Source organism: Oryza glaberrima, chromosome 6, assembly GCF_000147395.1.
Source record: "Oryza glaberrima chromosome 6, OglaRS2, whole genome shotgun sequence".
In the NCBI taxonomy this organism is placed as follows: Eukaryota; Viridiplantae; Streptophyta; class Magnoliopsida; order Poales; family Poaceae; genus Oryza; species Oryza glaberrima.
In genome coordinates, this window is record NC_068331.1 from 29,175,951 (window position 1) to 29,195,573 (window position 19,623).

At 43.6% G+C, this 19,623-nt stretch overlaps 3 protein-coding genes across 12 annotated transcripts; 2 read left to right on the forward strand and 1 right to left on the reverse strand.

Annotated features, from left to right (window-relative positions):
• Window positions 1-358: 358 nt before the first annotated feature.
• LOC127776601 (uncharacterized) lies at window positions 359-3,695 on the forward strand. The gene is made up of 6 exons (XM_052303061.1): window positions 359-559; window positions 1,100-1,192; window positions 1,469-2,206; window positions 2,292-2,397; window positions 2,628-2,830; window positions 3,107-3,695. The coding sequence occupies exons 3-6, from the start codon at window positions 1,536-1,538 to the stop codon at window positions 3,414-3,416; spliced, it is 1,290 nt and encodes a 429-aa protein (XP_052159021.1). The 5' UTR covers window positions 359-559; window positions 1,100-1,192; window positions 1,469-1,535; the 3' UTR covers window positions 3,417-3,695.
• Window positions 3,696-5,831: 2,136 nt separating this feature from the next.
• On the forward strand, window positions 5,832-8,979 carry LOC127776696 (uncharacterized). 10 transcript variants are annotated; one of them, XM_052303211.1, is made up of 7 exons: window positions 5,832-6,228; window positions 6,929-6,985; window positions 7,120-7,239; window positions 7,682-7,786; window positions 7,866-7,968; window positions 8,055-8,247; window positions 8,532-8,979. In XM_052303211.1, the coding sequence occupies exons 3-7, from the start codon at window positions 7,171-7,173 to the stop codon at window positions 8,581-8,583; spliced, it is 522 nt and encodes a 173-aa protein (XP_052159171.1). In that variant the 5' UTR covers window positions 5,832-6,228; window positions 6,929-6,985; window positions 7,120-7,170; the 3' UTR covers window positions 8,584-8,979. The 10 variants fall into 10 exon arrangements, with proteins under 10 accessions (XP_052159171.1, XP_052159170.1, XP_052159172.1 ...); XM_052303208.1 differs by having other exon boundaries at window positions 5,833-6,228; window positions 7,055-7,239; XM_052303210.1 differs by lacking the exon at window positions 6,929-6,985.
• A 779-nt stretch (window positions 8,980-9,758) lies between these two features.
• Window positions 9,759-18,698, reverse strand: LOC127776693 (uncharacterized). The gene is made up of 11 exons (XM_052303201.1): window positions 18,418-18,698; window positions 16,409-16,689; window positions 16,130-16,324; window positions 15,142-15,488; window positions 13,770-14,061; window positions 12,189-12,347; window positions 11,313-11,678; window positions 10,675-10,740; window positions 10,360-10,408; window positions 10,156-10,279; window positions 9,759-10,068 (listed from the first exon to the last, which is right to left on the reverse strand). The coding sequence occupies exons 1-11, from the start codon at window positions 18,695-18,697 to the stop codon at window positions 9,987-9,989; spliced, it is 2,241 nt and encodes a 746-aa protein (XP_052159161.1). The 5' UTR covers window position 18,698; the 3' UTR covers window positions 9,759-9,986.
• Between the last annotated feature and the right edge of the window lie 925 nt (window positions 18,699-19,623).

Sequence of the window (19,623 nt, forward strand, 5' to 3'; positions counted from 1 at the left end):
TCGTCGACAATCAGATATTTGATGATGACTTTGTCTACCTTAAGATATATCGATGAGTCTTTAGATATATTTATAGGGGTAGGATGTGTTTTCTAAAATATACAAAATATTATTATTTGAATTTACTTTTATACGATGATAATATTGTTGCTATAAAACTAAAGATTACTATGTTTGAAGACCGTATAGAGTTTGAACGTGTAGAGGCATAGAGGGAGCAGTCATGGAGCATTGGGGATTTGGGGCTTGGTGGATATTCCAGGGAATAAACAGGAGGAAGAGGAGGGCCCTTTTGTTTTTGGCCTTTAAATAAATTAAATAAAATAAAAAAAATAAAATAAGCGGTGGTGACGAGACGACGCAGAGAGAGAGAGAGAGGAGGCGAAAGAAAACAAAAACAAAAGAAAGAGAAATTGGGAGGTGAGGTTAACTAGGTTGAGGTTGGGCGAGAGAGGGAGGAAGGGAGGCGGCGCCGGCACCCCCCTCCCCGTCCCCGGCCGCCCAAGCTTCCCTCCCTCCCTTCCGCAATCTCTCCTCTCCTCTTGGCGACAGCTACCAGGTAAATCTCTCTCCTTCCTTCCTTGTGCCTGCCTGCCTGGTAAGCGTCGACGACTTCCCCCTCCATCCATGATCCATGGATTCAATTCGATTCTCCTTCATCCTGCCTTGCACTTGCACCCCCCTGCTATAGCCTACAGATCGATCGATGATTTGTTTTCCTTCAATTAATTGCGACGGCCAAGGGGGCGAATTGATTTCCTTCCAGCTTTCCTGGAACAAGTTCCTTTCTCCGAGTCAGAGTCAAAGCACCCTTGTTGTTCTTTCTTCCTTCCTTCTTCTTCCTTCCTTCTTCTACGCATCTCATTCTCCCTCCCTCTAATGCTGCGTGAAGGGAAAGCAGGAGCTCCTCCTTTCTTGCTTGCCGTGTCACCTCTAGTCTCCTCTTGTGAATTTGTGATGACGCCTCCTTCCTTTATTGTTTCTTTGTTGCAAAAGAAAAAGAAAGGCGTTTCTTCGGTTTCGTTTTTACTACCGTCCCATCAATTTCTGACTAACTGCCTTCTTCCCTTGTCTGACGAGTTGGATTTCTCGATTGCAGGAAACAAGGAAGGAGCAACGCAACAGTGGGAGGGATTAATTAAGCTTACCGGGCTTGGCTGTCAATTTGACCTCTCCAATTCCACCTCCACAGGTAAAAATAACTTATTTTGACCCTTCCGACAATGACATCATCATCAACCCATTTTTTTTTCTTTCTTCTCTGCTGAGATTATTGCGAGATTTGGTCAATTGGGACACACAAATAATGTGCCTATCATACTTGTTCAATTGCCTACGCCACGCATATGCTTTTATTAGTATTTCCAACCGAATCCTATTCAATTCAATTTTTGCAAACCGCGTGTTATGACCGGATCGGACTGACAGCTAACTCTGGTTGTTCCTTTTCTCTCCTCCTATGAAACAGGGTAGGGCAACACGAGGCCGGAGACTAAACAACAATCTGATTATTCACAACAACTTCTCTCCTCTCCATGATGGCTTCGCTCCACCGCCCCCTCTCTGCCATGGCAGTTGCCGCCTTTGCCGCCGTCTCCTCCCTTGAGCTGCCTGACAGGCTGTCTCACCACAAGTTGCCTGACACAACCGTGGATGCTGAAGCTGTCGTCTCGATTCCAGCCAGCAGGCCCGATGTATCAGCAGCACCTTCTGCTTCTGCCATGTCTCGCCTGCACTTCCTGCCACGCAATCTGCAGACTTCGCACCCAGCTAAGGCGCCTCCTGCATCTTTGCCTGTCATCCACACGGTTTACCACTATGCAAAGTTTGCCAAATACTACTCGGAAGAGGAGGCAGTGACGACTGCGATGCCATCCTCGTCATCGCCGGATGTTCTGTACCGCTGGCATCTGCCGGAACCTAAGGTCTGCGGTGACTCACATGGCAAGTCTCAGACAGTGGTGGTTCTGCTCGGGTGGTTGGGCTCGAGGCAGAAGCACCTCAAGAGATATGCCGATTGGTATACCTCCAGGGGTTACCATGCAGTGACCTTCACCCTCCCCATGTCTGACATTGTTAGCTACAATGTTGGAGGGAAGGCTGAGAAGAATGTAGAGATGCTCTCAGAACATCTCGCTGATTGGGTTAGCGAGGAGGATGGGAAGAAGATTGTTTTCCACACCTTCAGTAACACTGGCTGGCTTTGGTATTAATTATGCTCTTCCTCTCGTTAACAATTAGCATTCATTCTGAGATTTCGGGCTTAATTTTTTTTATATCTGTTGCTTCAGCTATGGGGTGATACTGGAGAATTTACAGAGGCAGGATCCTTCTGCAATGGACAAAATTAAGGGCTGCGTAGTGGACTCAGCGCCTGTTGCTGTCCCTGATTCTCAGGTATATTAGAACACGTAACTTTATTGGAACAAAAGTAGGGTTTGCTATTTAATTGCATGGTTCAAAGAACTCATCGTGAGCATTCGAGATGATTTTATGCTTCTTGAACTGTTGGCTAATTGTCTCTTTGTGCGCACCTGTGTTGCATTGTTGTGTCAAATGGACGTGCTTCATTATTATTTCATTCTTTCACATTTGCAGTTACTTTGCCATGTTTTGTTGGAACACAGGTTTGGGCTTCAGGCTTCTCAGCTGCTATCATGAAAAAACACAGCGTAGCGGCAAAAGGAGTGAAACCAAATGATGTAAGGCCCGATGTCCTAGTTGTGGAGTCTAACAAGGATCATCCCAAGCCAGCAGTTAGCGAGGCCATTCTACTTTCAGCGCTGGAGAAGTTGTTCGATGTTGTTTTAAACTACCCAGCCATCAATAGGTAAACATCTCAGCCATGTTCACAAGTAGTCATTAGCATTTTGAGAAAAGTTGGGTCTTATCTCTGTGCCTTTTATTCCATCCAATCCAACTGTTGTGGTCTGTCTCTGTCTGGTCACACCACAATTGTGCATTGTTTGATTGATGCTTAGAAAAATTGGTCCATAAAGTGTATGACTTTGATTGAATCTCAGTTAAGTATAGAAGATAGATGCAGGCCGTTGACAATAACAAATAACTGATTGATAAGCAACTTTACTTTTGGTTTTAACAACAGGAAGTTGTCGGGTGTGATGGAGCTATTGTCGTCGAAGCAGCCAAAATGCCCACAGCTGTACATATACAGCTCTGCTGACAGGGTAATCCCGGCCAAGTCGGTGGAGTCGTTCGTGGAGAGTCAACGGCGAGCCGGGCACGAGGTGAGAGCATGCGACTTTGTGTCGTCGCCTCATGTCGACCACTACCGGAGCAATCCAGAGCTGTATACCTCTCAGCTCACTGAATTCATGGAGGACTGCGTGTTGGCCCGCTGCCAGGCGAAGGAGGAGGAGAAGGAGGAGGAGGAGGAGGAGGAGGTCACCAACTAACTAAGATGATGATGGTGGTGATGTGCAACTGCCATAAAATAGAGATAGGCATACATACCAACTGTTATTTTCATTCATTCTTCACTGGCGCTCAATTGCAAAGAGAAAAATAGGTGCCAGGAGAGGAGTATTACTAGTACTTTTTTTTAGACAGGAGAGCGAGTACACTACTGTTTTCTTTCGTCTCGTCTCATACTCTCATTGGTGGGATTGACTTTCAATCAATTGTAAACACGTTGCTAGAAGAAAACAAAAAGGAAAATGGTGGTTACTGACTCATTGGTCTATCTGTTTATCACTTGTTCCTTCCACTGTAGGATTATACTCTTTTGGCACAGCACGACATGCTAGTACTAATTTTGTGATGCAATGAATTGTCAGGTCTGCTGTTTCTTTTACGGACCGAAACTTGTTATTAATGTAGTTTTTCCCCTTATATATAGAGAGAGTGTAATGTCGACAAGAGGAGAAAAAACAAGAAAGGAAGATGTGTGTCGTTTTACGAATGCACGCTTTTTAAACTGTCGACAACGCAAAAAAGGATTTGTTTGTTTTTTGTATGCATGTTTTTCAAACAACGAGACGGTACATTTTTATTTTAAAAAAAATATATATAAAGGTTAATTTAAAAAATCAAATTAACTTTTTTTAAAAAATTTAAAATAATTAATAATTAATTAGACGTTAATGACTCATCTTTATCTTCCCGATCTTTTACTTTCCTCTTCTCAAAGCTCTGCTCAGAGGTGATTGATTCAACAGAAATGCAGCAAAGCAAATTCATGCGTACATACATATAGGAATAAGTTCACTTTAGGTCCCTTTACTTGACAGCATTTTCGACCTTGAACTGCAATACAAAAACAATGAGTCCCTTAACTATCACAACTGGTGCAATATAGGTCCTAAGACAGTTTAAACTGAGGTTTAAGCTAACATGGTGTCTACGTGGCTAATTTGACTCAGTCTTCATCTGATGTGACACATGAAGCAAAATTTAACAATTTAAAAATAAAAACAAAATATGTGGGCCTATATGTCAGTCAAACAATAAGATTAAAAAATAGTGGGACCCACGTTTCAGTGCGGCCCACTTCCTCCACCTCATTCTCTCTCTCCTCTATCTCCCCCAGGCGGTGGCACTTTCCTTCCCCTTCTCCTCTCTTCCTCCCCGGAAGCGGCTGGTGGTGATTGCTGTGGGCAATTAGCGAAGAGGGGCTCCGGTGGACCTAAGTGGTAGAAGAGGAGAGGGGGTCATAGCTGTCTTCGGTGAAGTAGGAGGATACGACGGAGGCAACGGAAAAGGGCCAGTTGGGCCACCTCGTCGTCAAGCTTGCGCTGCGCCACCTTGTCGCAATGTCGCCAAGGTCAAACTACGATTCCAGATTCAAGGGAGTGAGCATCTTCGCTAATGTCGACTCTCCAACATCTCTCCCCAAATCCTTGTCTCTTTCCCTTCAAAACAAGACGGCTTGACAGTGTTGCTCCTCCTCCATCCGCCAAGCCATCGAAGTTGAAGTGGCAAGCCGTCGTTGCCGGTCATAGTGACGTTGTTCCACATAACGGGCTTTGGGCTATTGGCGCAAACAATCTCCTCAGGGCTAGTGGACATGTTGATGAGGGAGCAGCTGAGGAAGAGGAGGCCAGGCGAAGCTCGCATAGGAGAAATGAGGTACGGCGGAGACCGAATCGTAGTAGTGGTGACCGAATTGGAGAAAGAGTGGCTCCTCTCTTCTTCCTCCTTATTGTTTCCTCTGCCTCTACAAGTTATGAGGAGGCGCTTTTGGGCGCACGGGACTGGATGGTGCACGTGTGGCACCACATCCACGCCCATCCGGAGGTCGCGTTCTGGGAGCACCACACCAGCACCCCTTCTCTGCAACGGGTTGGAGCGGCTCGGTTTCACAACCCGCGCAGACACTGGCATCGGTGTCATCGTCGACTTTGGCTCTGGCCTACTCCCCTTCGTCACCCTCCTCATTGACATGGAGTCATGGACACCCTCCCCGCATCCTCCCTTCCCACCCTGCTCGTCGGCCTCCCCACTAACTTCAGCTTGCCAGCGGAGGGAGGAGATAGAGGTAGAGAGGGTGGCATTTTTATCTTTTTGTTTAACCGATATATGGGCCTCAATATATTTTATTTCAATTTTCTAGTTTTCAATTTTGCTCTTTTTTTTATCAAGCTATCATGTAAGTGTCACGTCAATGTGACGTGGGACAAAGACCTAATCAAAGGAGTCATGTAGGTGTCAAAACCAGGGATAATATTGCCGGGGAACTTTGTTTGCACTTAAGTTGGGTGATGTGTTGTATCCGGTTTTACGGTTCAGGGACCAAATCGAGGTATTTAAAGTGAACTTATTTTCCATACGTATACACATGGAGAGCAGTATATCGGAGCAGCCGGCCCTTGAAGGTATTGGGCCGAAACGTTGCCTTCCCTTGTCTCTTTCTTCCTTCTTCCCGGGGGGCCGACGACTCCTCTCCGAACAACGTCGCCGCCACCGCCGCCGCCGCCGCCGGTGGCCAAGTGCTCGCCCGCCCATCTGTCTCCATCTCTCCCCATCCTTTACTTTTCCAGCTGCTGCTAGCTCTCTGTCCAAGAAAAGAAAAACCAAAACCACCCACCACAGCGGCAGCGAGCGACGCATCGGGGCGGAAGGAAGCGGCGCGAATCGACGGAAGGAGGCAGCGCGCTTCCTCTGTAACGACTGCGCTGCGCATCGGCGGCGTGTCTCGGCAGCGGCGCGCGCATTGGCGTCGCAGTTCCCCTTTCTCATCCAAAGCTTGATTCCCCAAATCAAATCCAGGTCAATCTTCTCTCTAATCTTTGATGTTCGATCTACATCCTTATTCTGCTTTTGATAGCAATTAGTCTCAATTAGAAATTGCTTTGATTTTTTAGATGAAGAGGATAGAACTTTAAAATAATTCTACCAAGTCCAGTCTAGTGAGTCCACTCCAACCCAGAAACATCACAAACAATTTGTAACTTACTTGCATCATTTCAGCAATGAAATATTTAATGTGGTACTTGATGAAATTATTGTTGATTTAAACAATCGCTTTGCTGAAAGGTCTACTCGGCTATTGAGATGCATTACTTGTCTTGATCCAAGGAATTCTTTTACCAATTATGATGAAGATAAGCTCATTGAACTTGCTAAGATATATGCGGCAGACTATTTTGAATATGATTGTATAGTCTTCAGAGATCAACTTGACACATTTATCTGTGATGTAAGTAATCTGATTTGGATTTCTCAAGCTGCTCTGACCAAGATCAACCTTTCTGTGAGCCTGTGAAGATGGTTAAAAGTAATAGACACACGGTTTTTCCATTGTTATATCGCTTAATTGAATTAGCCTTAATTTTGCCCGTTGCTACGGCAATGGTAGAAAGAGCCTTCTCAGCTATGAACATTATTAAAACTGAGCTGCAGAACAAGATGAATGATTAATGGATGAATCACTTACATATGTAATATTATTTTCTGGATTCAACTTCAGGTTCTCCACGTAGTACTGTTAATGAATAGTGAAAATTACGAGGATACGTTGCATTAGGTATTGTACTTTTACTGTACTTCGTTGTATGATTAGAAATCGTATTTCAGTCTTGCATTTTTTTTTCAGCACTCGCACTGTACTTCAGTGTATGAATTGTCATGGATAGTTTTAGCCTTCAATTTGAGCCCTAGGCATGAAGAGATCCTGGCTCCGCCACTGAAGGACGACGAGGGGCAACCGGCATGAGGGACGTCGGCACACCAGCAGACCGTGACCACAGCAGCTCAGGCTCAGCCTCAACCTCAGCTCAGGTGAAAAGTTTCCCCATCCTCCATTTCTCCACTCCAACCCCTCCCATATACTAGTACTGTTTCTCATTATTGATTGGGAATGTAGGATCTCAATTCTATACTCTACATGAATGATTCTCTCACACCAAATCAAATACTAGCACATTATACCAACGAAATACAGCAAACATATTATGTCTGTCAGGCTATCTCATCCATTTTCTCTCCAAAAAGAAACAAGATGAGATTGCCGATGCTGCTTCCTCTTCTCCCTAACCTAACCTGCATAATTCAGATATCAATATTGCATGTCTGCAGGGATTTATTTTCTTTCTATTCTGTTTTCAATTTACTTTATATTATCTCTACGATTGAACTATTTATTTATTGGTACTCCACTGCTTTTGATCTGTGTTTCTGTGAACCTCTTTATATATGAATTTAATTAACTTTGAATACTCAGGCTAAAAAACCTGCGTCTACCAACGCTGAAGAGCCATCATCTCCTACTCGTGGCGGGCAGCAACAAGACTCACGACGGCTCCGGACCCTCTCCGACCCCGAGCTTGTATGTTCCTCTCTTTCGCCACTGCCTTTCATTCTTTTTCCGGTTTCTCATCTCCGATTGAGGGGATGCTCAATCGCAGGATTTGCTCATCACCTTGAAGGATTTGGCCATGGTATGCACGGAAAATGCCAGCCTCGCTGTGCTTGGTCACGACTATGATCTTCCCACGCTGCGTGCTCTTGGTATTTCTTATTCTTGTTTATCCTCTTTATCTATCTCGCATTGCTTGCTGATCCATGTTGGGTCGATTGTTTTATTTAATTTCCAGGGATTGTTTTGCTGGAAACTTTGAAAGAACGACTTAAGGAAACCTCAATTGATCCAAGTGTTTTTGATAGACTGGCTCTCTTAAGTGATTCTGATGCGTATTTTCCCAGCATTGCGAGTGACTCTGAGTCTGAGGGAGTCAGATCCAAGACGCCAATGGGTGCCAATGGAAAAAGGAAGCAGACGCAGGCTGGGTATGCCTTGTTCCTTCTCCCATATATTTTGTTCGTCTTGTTGTTGCTTAGGAACAGAAGAGCATCACCCTAGCATGCGTTTTTGTATTACAGACCCCAAGCTGCGCTCGATCGCTTTGCCCCTAATCGGTCTAAGTCAGATTTAGCATCCTCCCTCCGATGATACCCATCCATTTTTCAGTTGATACTTAGTCCTTTAAAATCTACAGACCAGTGCTATTCTTGGTTTCTTGTCAATGTGATATGTATGTGAGGTTACAGTTCATTTTCGTTCATAATTGCAGGTGGCTCAGCGAGGAAGGTAGAAAGAAAAGAACACCGGCGAGTCAAAGATAGCAGTGAGCAAGCATAGATAGACCATGATTATTCCTGGTAGGTTAGCACTTAGCACTGGAGATTTGGTGTTAAAACTTGCAATGCGATTGGTGTTTCTGTCTGGCTGGTGGCTCGCAAATGTAGAAGACATGGTGTCACAACTGGAGTACATGGAAATTGAAATGTTTCATGGCAGCCAACTGATCCATCCATCCAATGTAGGCAAGCAACTCGGCTGAGCATTTCCATCTTGCACTGAATCAAACTAACCACCACAACAAAGCTTGCACGCAATTTCCATGTACTCCAGTTTCTGAGTAACCACCAGTTGCATCGCATGTCACGAATGTCAGCAAATGCTCAGCTGATCACATTACTATTACTATCCGAATGCATACCGAGTTTGAAAGGAGCAAATTACGACATGGTGCGATAACTAAACAAGAATTGCCATACATATACTTGAGTATACTCCAAGGGACCCAGGGAACGCAAGAATCATCTACAAACTGGAATCGTTTCATCTTATATGAGTTCTACAATGATGTACTAGTACATAAATTCAGCTTCGCGTAGAAAGTATAGTTTTGGCTTATATTAACTTTCTCAAAGAATCAAAGAAGGTATAGTTTTGGCTTATATTAACTTTCTCAAAGAATCAAAAGTACACGATGTGTTTATTCAGCTGGTCCGTGGCAAAGTCCTCAAAATCTCTGAAAACTAGTTGTAGCTGACCTTATTCAGTTAGAATTACACCCTTTTAGGTGCCAAAAATACGCTGGAATGTCCAAGGTGCCGCAGCAAACGATACATTGAACAAATCTGAGAAAAAAAGTCGATTACATTACAGATTCAACAAATATCATGCCTAGCGATGCGAGACTCCAATTCTTTTGGCCCACCCAGCCGGCCAGCTTGCTGCTTTTGGTCAATACACTTAAAGATCAAACAAAAAAACCTCTCCAATTCCTAAGTTTTTTTTTAAAAAAAAATCACCAAACCAACCATTTTTGCAAACTATAGTAGCATACATGTACTGATATACATGTATGTCTTCGGCAGGTCCTAGCTAATGGCCTTGAAAACCAGTAGTAGGATGAAAATGCGGCAACCAACCCCATAGTCAATAGTCATAGCTAATGTCTGACTGACTTGCATCAATTAGGCTGTGTTTAGTTCCACGCCAAAATTGTAAGTTTGAAGAAATTGAAACGATGTGACAGAAAAGTTGAAAGTTTGTGTGTAGAAAAGTTCGATGTGACGGAAAGTTGGAAGTTTGAAGAAAAAAGTTGAAATCTAAACAGTGCCTTAGTCGAATATGTCAAGACAACACAACCGATCGACTCAAGTTAAGTTTTACTACAATCAGCCAATCAATGCTTGAGAACCGCCACCATCTTAACCCGGAACAGAAGGGCTTTCTTTTACAACGCTGCCTTTGGAGCCATTCCCAGTGCCTTGAGGATAAACGCATAAGTAAACGCATCTTCTCGTAGTTTCTCAAACCTGCAAGCATCCAACAGTCACTCATTTTGTTGGATCTTATTCCTTTGGTGAACACAAAGTGCGAAAATGACAGCATCTAAAGCTTACCTTCCCGATTTTGAGAAGTGCCCAGCACCAAGTTCGCACTTGAATAACAGAAGATTGTCATCCGTTTTCAGTTCCCTTAGCTTTGCGACATATTTCGCCGGTTCCGAGTACATCACACGAGGATCTGGTTCGTACAAACTAGTTAACTGTGCAGATACATCAATTAACCAGTCAACAGAAACTCAAAATGGAAAGACCACCTACCATTTAAGCCAGCAGTGACAAGGATGTTAGGGTACCCTTGTGCTTTTACCTGCAAAAATGGATAGATATAATAGTGTACAAGAAATAACATAAACAAATAGCAACACGTAGCCACCATTCCAATTCACATGTTCAGAGTCTCTACATAATGATTCCATTCTAGTAATCGCGATTTCTATGTCTGGACAAGTAAAGTAGATGGTCCGTACTGTCCTAATTTCTTGATATACTCAGCACCAAAACATCCACCGTAAATAGCATATATAAGCTTAATCCAGTAAATCTGTGCAAGAAAGCATAACAATCAGCACTTACGTTATCAACGGGAGAATATGATTTCATATAGTAGTAGTATTCTTCTTTCCTTGGATCACCCCACTCCTGCACCGAAGGACAAGAAGATGAGTTGTCGAGACTCAGAACAGAGAGAAGATAAACTAGAATAAAACATGAGCACTGAAATGGGAATAACAAGATTTTGGACATCCATATGGGCCAGCGCCCTTTTTTTAACCTGCATTCCAAGCAATCTTGGTTGACCCCATCCTTCTGACCATCAAACAAAGGTTCATACATGGTTTATTTCAGTCAGTTCAATGTGAGCACATGCAAAGTCGACTGAGCACCATACAGGCAAAATGCAGGTCCACCCTAACCCAAGTTCAATGGTTGAATGGATATCACTTGTTGATGTAGCTAGATGGTCAAAGCATTCTAGTTCAGTTTGTACTCAGCTACTGGTAACAGACATATGTAGCTTACCTATTTAGTAAAAAAATAAGGCAACGTTTTTAAGCAGGCATGATTCAGGAGTGCCAGCCTGCCAGGCAATGAGCCTTTGCCAAAAGGTCACAATCCCTACATCTTATTTATGCTAATGCACAAAATGACAAAAAGACACTGAACATGGAAATAAAAGTTAGCATAAATGCATAAGAACTGAGGATGGATACCTCCCACTCCGATGTAGTCAACGGGATAGTTGGATCAAGCATAGTGGTAAGAACATCAACAAAAGGGACTCCAGCAACAGCTGCCTTGAATAAATCAGGCCTCATATTTAGGACAGCACCCATCAATAGGCCACCTGCACTTCTTCCGTTGATGCAAAGCTTTTCCTTGGAACAGTACTTGTTTTCTATCAAGTGCTCAGCACAAGCAATGAAATCAGTGAATGTGTTTCTCTTATTCAACAGCTTCCCATCCTCATACCACTTACGTCCCATTTCACCACCTCCACGAATATGAGCTATCACATATATAAAGCCCCTATCAACTAGAGAGAATCTCGATCTCCCAAAACTCGGATCTATACATATCTGTCGGCATAAGAATGTGAAAATAAAAGGTGTGGTTAGCATAATGAAACAGAACAAAGTCTCTACTTCTTGCTGGAACTTCAAATCTGTTAATAGCCCCCAATGCAAGTTGCAAACTTTGAAGTAAAGTGGAAACGTTTTATCAGCTGTTGAATATTGCCAGAAGTAAAATGAATAAAAAACATCACAAATACTACCTCCGTCCCAAAATATAAGGGATCGGGACGGAGGTAGTAGCATTGATAACACAAGTATGAACCATGGTTCCACATGAGCAGAAGAAAAGTTCATACAAATTTATGTTTGTCAAATGAACACATAAACTTTCTAAATGAATGTTCGCGTCCTAGATGGCATTTTCAAAATAGGTATTTGCATACAACCTTTCTAACTGGTATATCCTTGATGAAACAATGTTGACATAAACAACAGACTGCTCTGTTCAAGATATACAAGATGCAGATTTTGTCTCTTGTTTCTTTGAAAAAAAAGGAAAAAAGATTCACTTACCTCGTAGGAGCCATAGCCATATAGCAGCATTGGGTCTGAGCCATCAAGATTCACCCGATCTTTTCTGTATAGAATGGTCATGGGTATTTGAGTGCCATCAGAAGCGGCAGCCCAGTTTCTTTCTGTTACATAGTTTGATGCATCAAATCCACCTAAAACCTAAAAAAATATTTAAAATCTCAAGTCAGAAAGAGTTCGTAGAAGTGCCTCTCTAATCTCAAATAATTAGCAGAGGCTCATAAAAGCACCCTTCTACTGATAGCTCAATAAGTAGATATGCTGGTCAGAGTGAAATAGATACCGAACAAAACCCTGTCCCCATCTGCCCCGCCGCCCCGTGGGCCGATGCAGGCTATGCATAACCATGGTATCATAATCCAAACCCAATAACAAATCCCTAGATTACTCATTCGCTCATTCCACTCTCTACCATTGCTGTACCGTCCTCCTAGCCGGCTTGCTGCATCCGTTGCTGTACCGTCTTCCTAGCCGGCTCGCTGCATCCGTTGCTGTACCGTCCTCCTAGCCGACTCGCTGCATCGTCTGCCACCAGCCATGATGCCCTCATCCTGAAGCACGGCAGCTGCGAGGTGCCCGTCCTCGAGCATGACGAACACTCTGCCCTTGCCCTCAATCAAGGCAGCCACAAGACTCTGAGCCTCACTGCAGCAGGACTTCACACTGTTAATGGAATCCATCTTCGAGTACAGGGGCAGAGAAAATCCATACGAAGCACTAGTACATTGCCTCCTCGTCAATCTATTCCCCCCACATAGTCAACTCCACTCAGTTCTTTGATCTGTGACTTGTGAACATATATATTTGGTTATTTCAGAATTTTGTGCATTGACACTTTCATATATGGCTTGCAATCTGTTCTTGAAATCGGTTTTGTACTTTCATATGGCTAGCAACGTTGAATTTTTTATTGCTTTCGCTGATTTCGGATAAATTTTGTTTTCGCTTACTAGTTTGCATCATAAACCAAGATGTGATTTGTTTTTTGGTGAGTAGCCCCATGGCGACCCGTTTCTCCTGGCTGGTGCTGGGGAACAGGGCATTTTTAGGTGTCAGGGGACAGAGGTGGGAGCTGTGCCCCCTGCCAGGGACAGTCCCATTACCATCCCTAATACTGGTGTTACTGCACATAAAATAGTGCTTGCACACGTGATAATTGTGCAAATTATAGTTCGTGTTAATAAAAACAAAAAAACACTGATGAAAACTTCTTATGATCAGCACCTCATTCTGATCATGAAAATCGTATCAGTAAATTTCTCACAATTAGTTATTTCTTTCATAATTTTTACGAGCATTAGGTTTGCTAGAACAAAATGGCAGTGTATACTGTTAGTGTACTACAGATCATCATCAACTATACTGTTAGAAGTAATCGATGTTCGTTGTGCTTTAAGCAACGGTGACAAACAGAGTGGAATTTAAGAAACAGGTGCACAATACATGCCTAACATGACTAACCTATTTTCAGGAACATACCTTGTTAATAAACAATGCCAACATATTAATTAGTTTGTTCAAAATAACAGAAAACTACTTAAAGCAGTGCGACTGATATCTTACAGTATCAATCTTCTTCAGCACAGACACTCCTGAATCCATGTCATAGTCGAAAACCGAGGGTGGGGTCCTCATTGAGCTATAATGGAACCGAACAACAGATGAACCAAACTGTGATTGCTCAGGTTCCACGTCATATGCTGGATCAACAAAATCAATCTCCCGACCTCCCTGAAGTTGCCCAATTGGCTCTCCAGTGGCTGGTAGGCGATAAGCAGTAACTTTCGGTAGACCATTTTGACGTTCATATACAGCAATATGATTCTCAAAGAGCTGGAAACTCTGTATTTTCACACTGGAAAGAGTTTTATAAGTTTTTAATGCAGCTGTAGTATGCAGCCCTAATACACAACAGACCCATTGGTAAGAGAGCAAAGTACAAGAAAATATGCAGAATAATTTAAGTGAACAATCAATGGTTGTGTAAAAGTTGTCCATTAGGCACTATCAGATGCAGCAAATTACATTTCTATATTGATAACATAGTTAAATTATTAAAAGTGCTTTCAGAGTGTACTTCTATCAGATGCAGTACAATACATTTCTATCTCGATTACATAATTTTAAATTCTTTTAAAAACAATTAGAGTGTACTAGATAAAACACCCTGGAATTTTATTGCAAGAATTTCAAACTTCTAGCAAGATTCCTTAAACAAACAAACATAAATTCTATATAATTTCATCAGAATTCTTCTTGATCAGTGAACTTCCAAATAGAAAAAGATCTATGTAGTGGCCGTGAGCTATCCTTGCAGTTTCGGTGTTCATACAGAAAAGTCAGTTCTCTTATTTGAAATCCTGTCAGAAAATCAAGGCTAGTACAATCATATGTTTGCTTGTGAATTGTGATATACTGATATGAATTTGAAGACTTATGTGATATGTCTTATCTCTTATGCTATTGCTAGCCCCTTTCTGAGTTGGATGGATGATGTCAAGTGAACAACTGTTATAATCCATCATTTCTGTATCGGCCCCAAATTAGCAAATGACAAATAAATAAAAATAATATAGATCAAATCACCTCAAGAATGGAGTTTCCACAATATATAAAATGTTCAAGAATGTGCTAGGCACTAGAGGGTCAGCAGGGCAATTGCCTAGGGGCACCTAGGACTAACTCGACTAGTGAATTCCAAGTAATCAGGAAGCATATTACATAAAAATTAGACAATTGAACACTAAAAAAGCAGAAGAGCCCCCAAGGCAGGTTAGCCACCTAAGCACCATCTAATGCCTAACTGCGATAACTAGGCGGCATCTAGGGCCTACTTTTTAGAACACCGTACACATTTTTTGTGTACTAGCTATATCTGAACATGTTCCATCAACCAAAAATATAATCTTAGAAGCTTAAATGACAATTAGACTACCTTTCTCTGTGTGGTAGCAAGACAGTGGTCTCAGCTACATTATCCAATGGGCAAGCAATCAACTCAGAGTTGTAGAATTCCTCACTTCTCCTCTTAATATAGAAATGGTTTCCACGATGACTGGCTGTTGTATCAATACCATAAACACGAGGAGTTAAAACCACAAGCTCCTTGCTTTGTTTGGATATATCCAAGTAGAATATAAAGCTTGTGTTTTTGCTTCCAGATTCAACAAACAAATACTGCTTGCTTTCAGAAGTTTGGAGGCCAAGTGAAAACATGTCATCTTTTTCATGATACAAACAAATATCATCTGACTGATTAGACTCTAACATGTGCAACCATACCTGCAAAAGGCCACACAATAAAGGGATCAAGTCAACATAAATATAAAACACAGTGCAAAAAAAGGAAAGGAACAGTTGTCAGCCTTGATGGTAGTACCAACATTTGGTACTGTAACAACAAGAGAGTCTCTACAGACTTTGGCATAAATGAATAGTCTGAACAGATCACTAGCATATCTTGAACAGGGATTGCAAATAGAAATCCTAGGAGAAATATCTAAGAAGAAGGGCAGATTCATTTTTCCTATAAAAAGAAGTAAAATAAAATATTTTAGCATGAAAGGCGAAACAATTCGCACAGTTGTGCAATGAATAGCTTGAGAGAGCAATGATGACCTGGGTAGTAGCACTAATATGATAATGAAACGAAGACTTCTAAAAATTATTTCTAGAGAAATGCAATTTGTTAGTGAACTGACGATATTTCGCACAGTTGTGCAATGAATAGCTTGAGAGAGCAATGACGACCTGGGTAGTAGCACTAATATGATAATGAAACGAAGACTTCTAAAAATTATTTCTAGAGAAATGCAATTTGTTAGTGAACTGACGATATTTCCTTATTTTTATTATGTTCCCTTGTATATACACCTTGTACCAAGACAAATGTCATGTAGGGGTGAGAAGAAGAGCTCACACACTTTATCTGGGCGGAGAATGGCGTCCATTGTTATGTAAACAAGGTGGTCATCACCAGCCCACTCAATGTCAGAAGTAATTCCTTCAAGTGGTTGGCCAACAAATTTTCCACTCTCCGCATCAATAACATAAACAGTGTAAATTTCATCACCTTTAGTGTCTTGTGCATAAGCAACTAGCTTACCATTAGGACTGACCTGAAATGAATATAAGAGAGGTTGTAGAGGCACATGCATAGGAGGAGTAATGAGTCTCTTACACACAAGAGGAGGAAGATATACCTTGAAAGCCCCAATGCTATAGTAGTCATGGCCCTCGGCCTTTACATTCTCATCCAAAATAATATGCTCATGAGGAGCATTGGGTCCTGTGGGCATGACATCATAGACTGTAACAGGAGCATCAGTTGGCACGAGACGCCTGCAGTGTTGCACATACTCCTTGCCAGTCAGTGTTCTGTTATAGTAGTAATACTGGCCTTTGCGAAGAGGCGCTCCTATATCATCTTCCTTGATTCTTGCTCTAATTTCAGCATATATTTCATCCTCGAGGTTCTTGACATCTAAAGAGAGTCACTGGTGGTCAGCACAAAAGTCACCACAAGAGAGAGAAACAGAAAATATAATGAACCCATACATCCATCCATCTCCCTCCTGATAACTATTTTACACCCACAACTATTCTGTACCCTCCTCCCTCCCTGGACTGCACATCTCCCTCCCAATCTCACGTTGCTCGAGCGCACCCGGGCCCGCCTCTCCCTCCCGATCGCCCCGCGAGCGCGCACGGCCGGCCCACCTCTCCTGCGCGCGCTTCCGCCTCTCCCCCGATATGCCTGGCGGGCCCGCCTCTCCCTCCCGAGCCCACTTCCCTCTCCTCCGATCCCGAGCGCCTTTCCCCTGATCCCTCCCTCAATCACGCACACTCCCCTCTCTCACGACCTTTCTCTGTCCCTCCCATTCCAAGATTATTTTCTATTGGGAGAGAAAAAACAAATTAAAAATTTGCATCCAAGGGAATTGACCTTCAACTCAAGTCCACTAGCACTAACCTATTATGATCACTTCTGCTAGATGATTGTTAGTGAAATTTTAACTCCTCCATTCATACGGTACGTGCTAATCGCTGTAATATTTGACACAACATGTAGTAACTACACTGTGATGGTTGTTATTGTACACTTCAAACCATGTTACTGCACTATCGCATATCTGTAGTAGACTCAACTATAGTAACATCACCATGTGAATTATATATTATTGCCGCAACATGAGACACGCTGCCATTTAATCCCCGTGTGCACCAACTAACAAGTCCTAAACTATAGTATTTAGTCTCACACGTTACCGCCAATTATACTACTACTATGTGTTACTACAACCCCGTAGTAACATAGTGAAATAAATAAAGTAACAATATAACTAGTGTGCAGTAACAAAGTAAATGTAATCCTGGTCTCTCTCCCCCTCACGGTCAATCTGCTCTTTCCTCTCTCGATCTCTCTCTTCCCATGAAAACCAGCCTCCCTCCCTCTCCTGAAGAAAACCAGAGCTTCCCTCCATCTACATACTCCCCTCTCTTTTCGCAGTAACGCCATCATAGAATTGTAGTAACACGCTCAGTTAGTACAAAATGTATAGGTTGTTATTATGTTCAAGCACTAGTGTTACTGCACAATTTTCACAAGATGGATGATGCGTCCACTTAGGGGTTTGACCTTGATTGGACATGATTTGATTAGTTTTAAGTAAGGTGGTTGGTTGTCTGATATCCATGTTCTTATTCCCGTCCCATTCCCTACGTGGGTCTACCATCGTGCTCCCAATGTTTCCGATCCGAGCACACGCACGCCCATCCCCTTCCCTCCCCCACCTCACATAGGCGCACCCCTGATCGCACCTCGTCCTCCTATAGAAAACCATCCGCTGGTTTTTCTCCCATGGAAAGTTGTTGGTTGTTACCATCAAGAAATTGCCGAAACTTATAGTCCTTACTACTGCACTCTTGCAAACACAACCGACAGTAGAAACAACCAAGATGGGATTGTAGCAAGTCAGCAGGCGGGTTGACCAAGATGCGACCAGCGTTTGACTGAGGGGGTACTCAATAGCTAACTGCTATTCTATATAAAATCCTTGGTGGTACTTATCAAAATGCAGCAAGCGCAGTGTGTAGAAGATTGAAATTTGGGAGTGAAAGCAACAGCGGCTAAGGAGGAGGAAGATTGATCGATCTAGCAGGATATGATTAGGTACTCGAAAACTAGTAAGGGAGGGGATTGGAAGCATACCAGACATGATGGTGGCGGTGTAGAGATTCTCGGCACGGAGGTGGGCGAGGACGTCGGGGTGGGAGCGGGAGTCGTCGCGGAGCCAGTAGTAGTTGTCCACGCGGACGTCGCCGTGCTGGGCGAGTTCCCGCGGCACCTTCCTGGCCACCGGCGGCGTGGCGGCCATGGCGAAGGCGGCCCGCCGCGAATGTGGGAGGACAAGTGCAGTTGCAGTTGCACGGCGGCTGAAGAGAAGCGGCGCGGAGGCGTGGAGTTGGATCGCGATGCGGCCGAGGTGCATAGTGTCGTCTCGTGTCCTACGACTTTTTTTATTATTATATTATTATTTACTCCACCCACCCTAACTGGGCTGGGCTGAGCTGAGCTGGGCCAATCTGTAGTCCACTTTGACTCCCTTAACTAGTAGCCGAATCTGATCTGATCGGTCTCCCGAAACTGCAATATCGGACATTTCGACCGTCCCTCAACTATTAAAACTGTGTAGTTTAACTCCCTCGGCGGTTTTGGAGGACTGACATGGCAATTTGACTTGGTCCAACCTGTTGAGTCATCCTACATGTCAGCGCAACTTCTTCTTTCTCCTCTCTTCTCCCTTTCTTTCCTCTTTACTTTATGTGGCGTGGAGAGGCCAACGCGACCCCATGCTGCCGCCATAGCGAGCAGACGATGGGTCGATGGCAGGCTCGTACGGACCCGTCGTCGGCGATGACACTCCCTACCACTGTCACACAGCTGCCCCTCTCCCCAACGAGCTTGAACTCAAGAAAATACTACGGTGACAACTATGAGTTGTGAGGATGATGGTTGCTGCCTCTTCCTTGGTCGGATTTGCTCGGTGGTGGCCAAGAGGGCGGTGCAACCACGACCCTAGGGTGGTGGCCGCCACTGAGGTAGAGCTCGTGCAGCGCTGTAGAGGTAGGCCCTCTTGGACCCCTTCCAGAAGCTTCCGAAAAGGGTCCATGAGGGCTGCTGCCGCGTGTAATGGCCGACGAGGCGAAGGCGAAGGGTAATACGATCTTCTCAGCCAGCCGCTTTTCAGGAGGTGGCGTGACACTTCACCAACCCACGATGCTCCGACCTGGGGGACCCTGCTCTCTACTCCAACCGCTCCATCGCACTCGCCTTGGTCCACCACAACTCTAAGGTGCTCGTCGATGCCGAGAAGACTATCGAGTTGAAGCCTGACTGGGCAAAGGGATACTCATG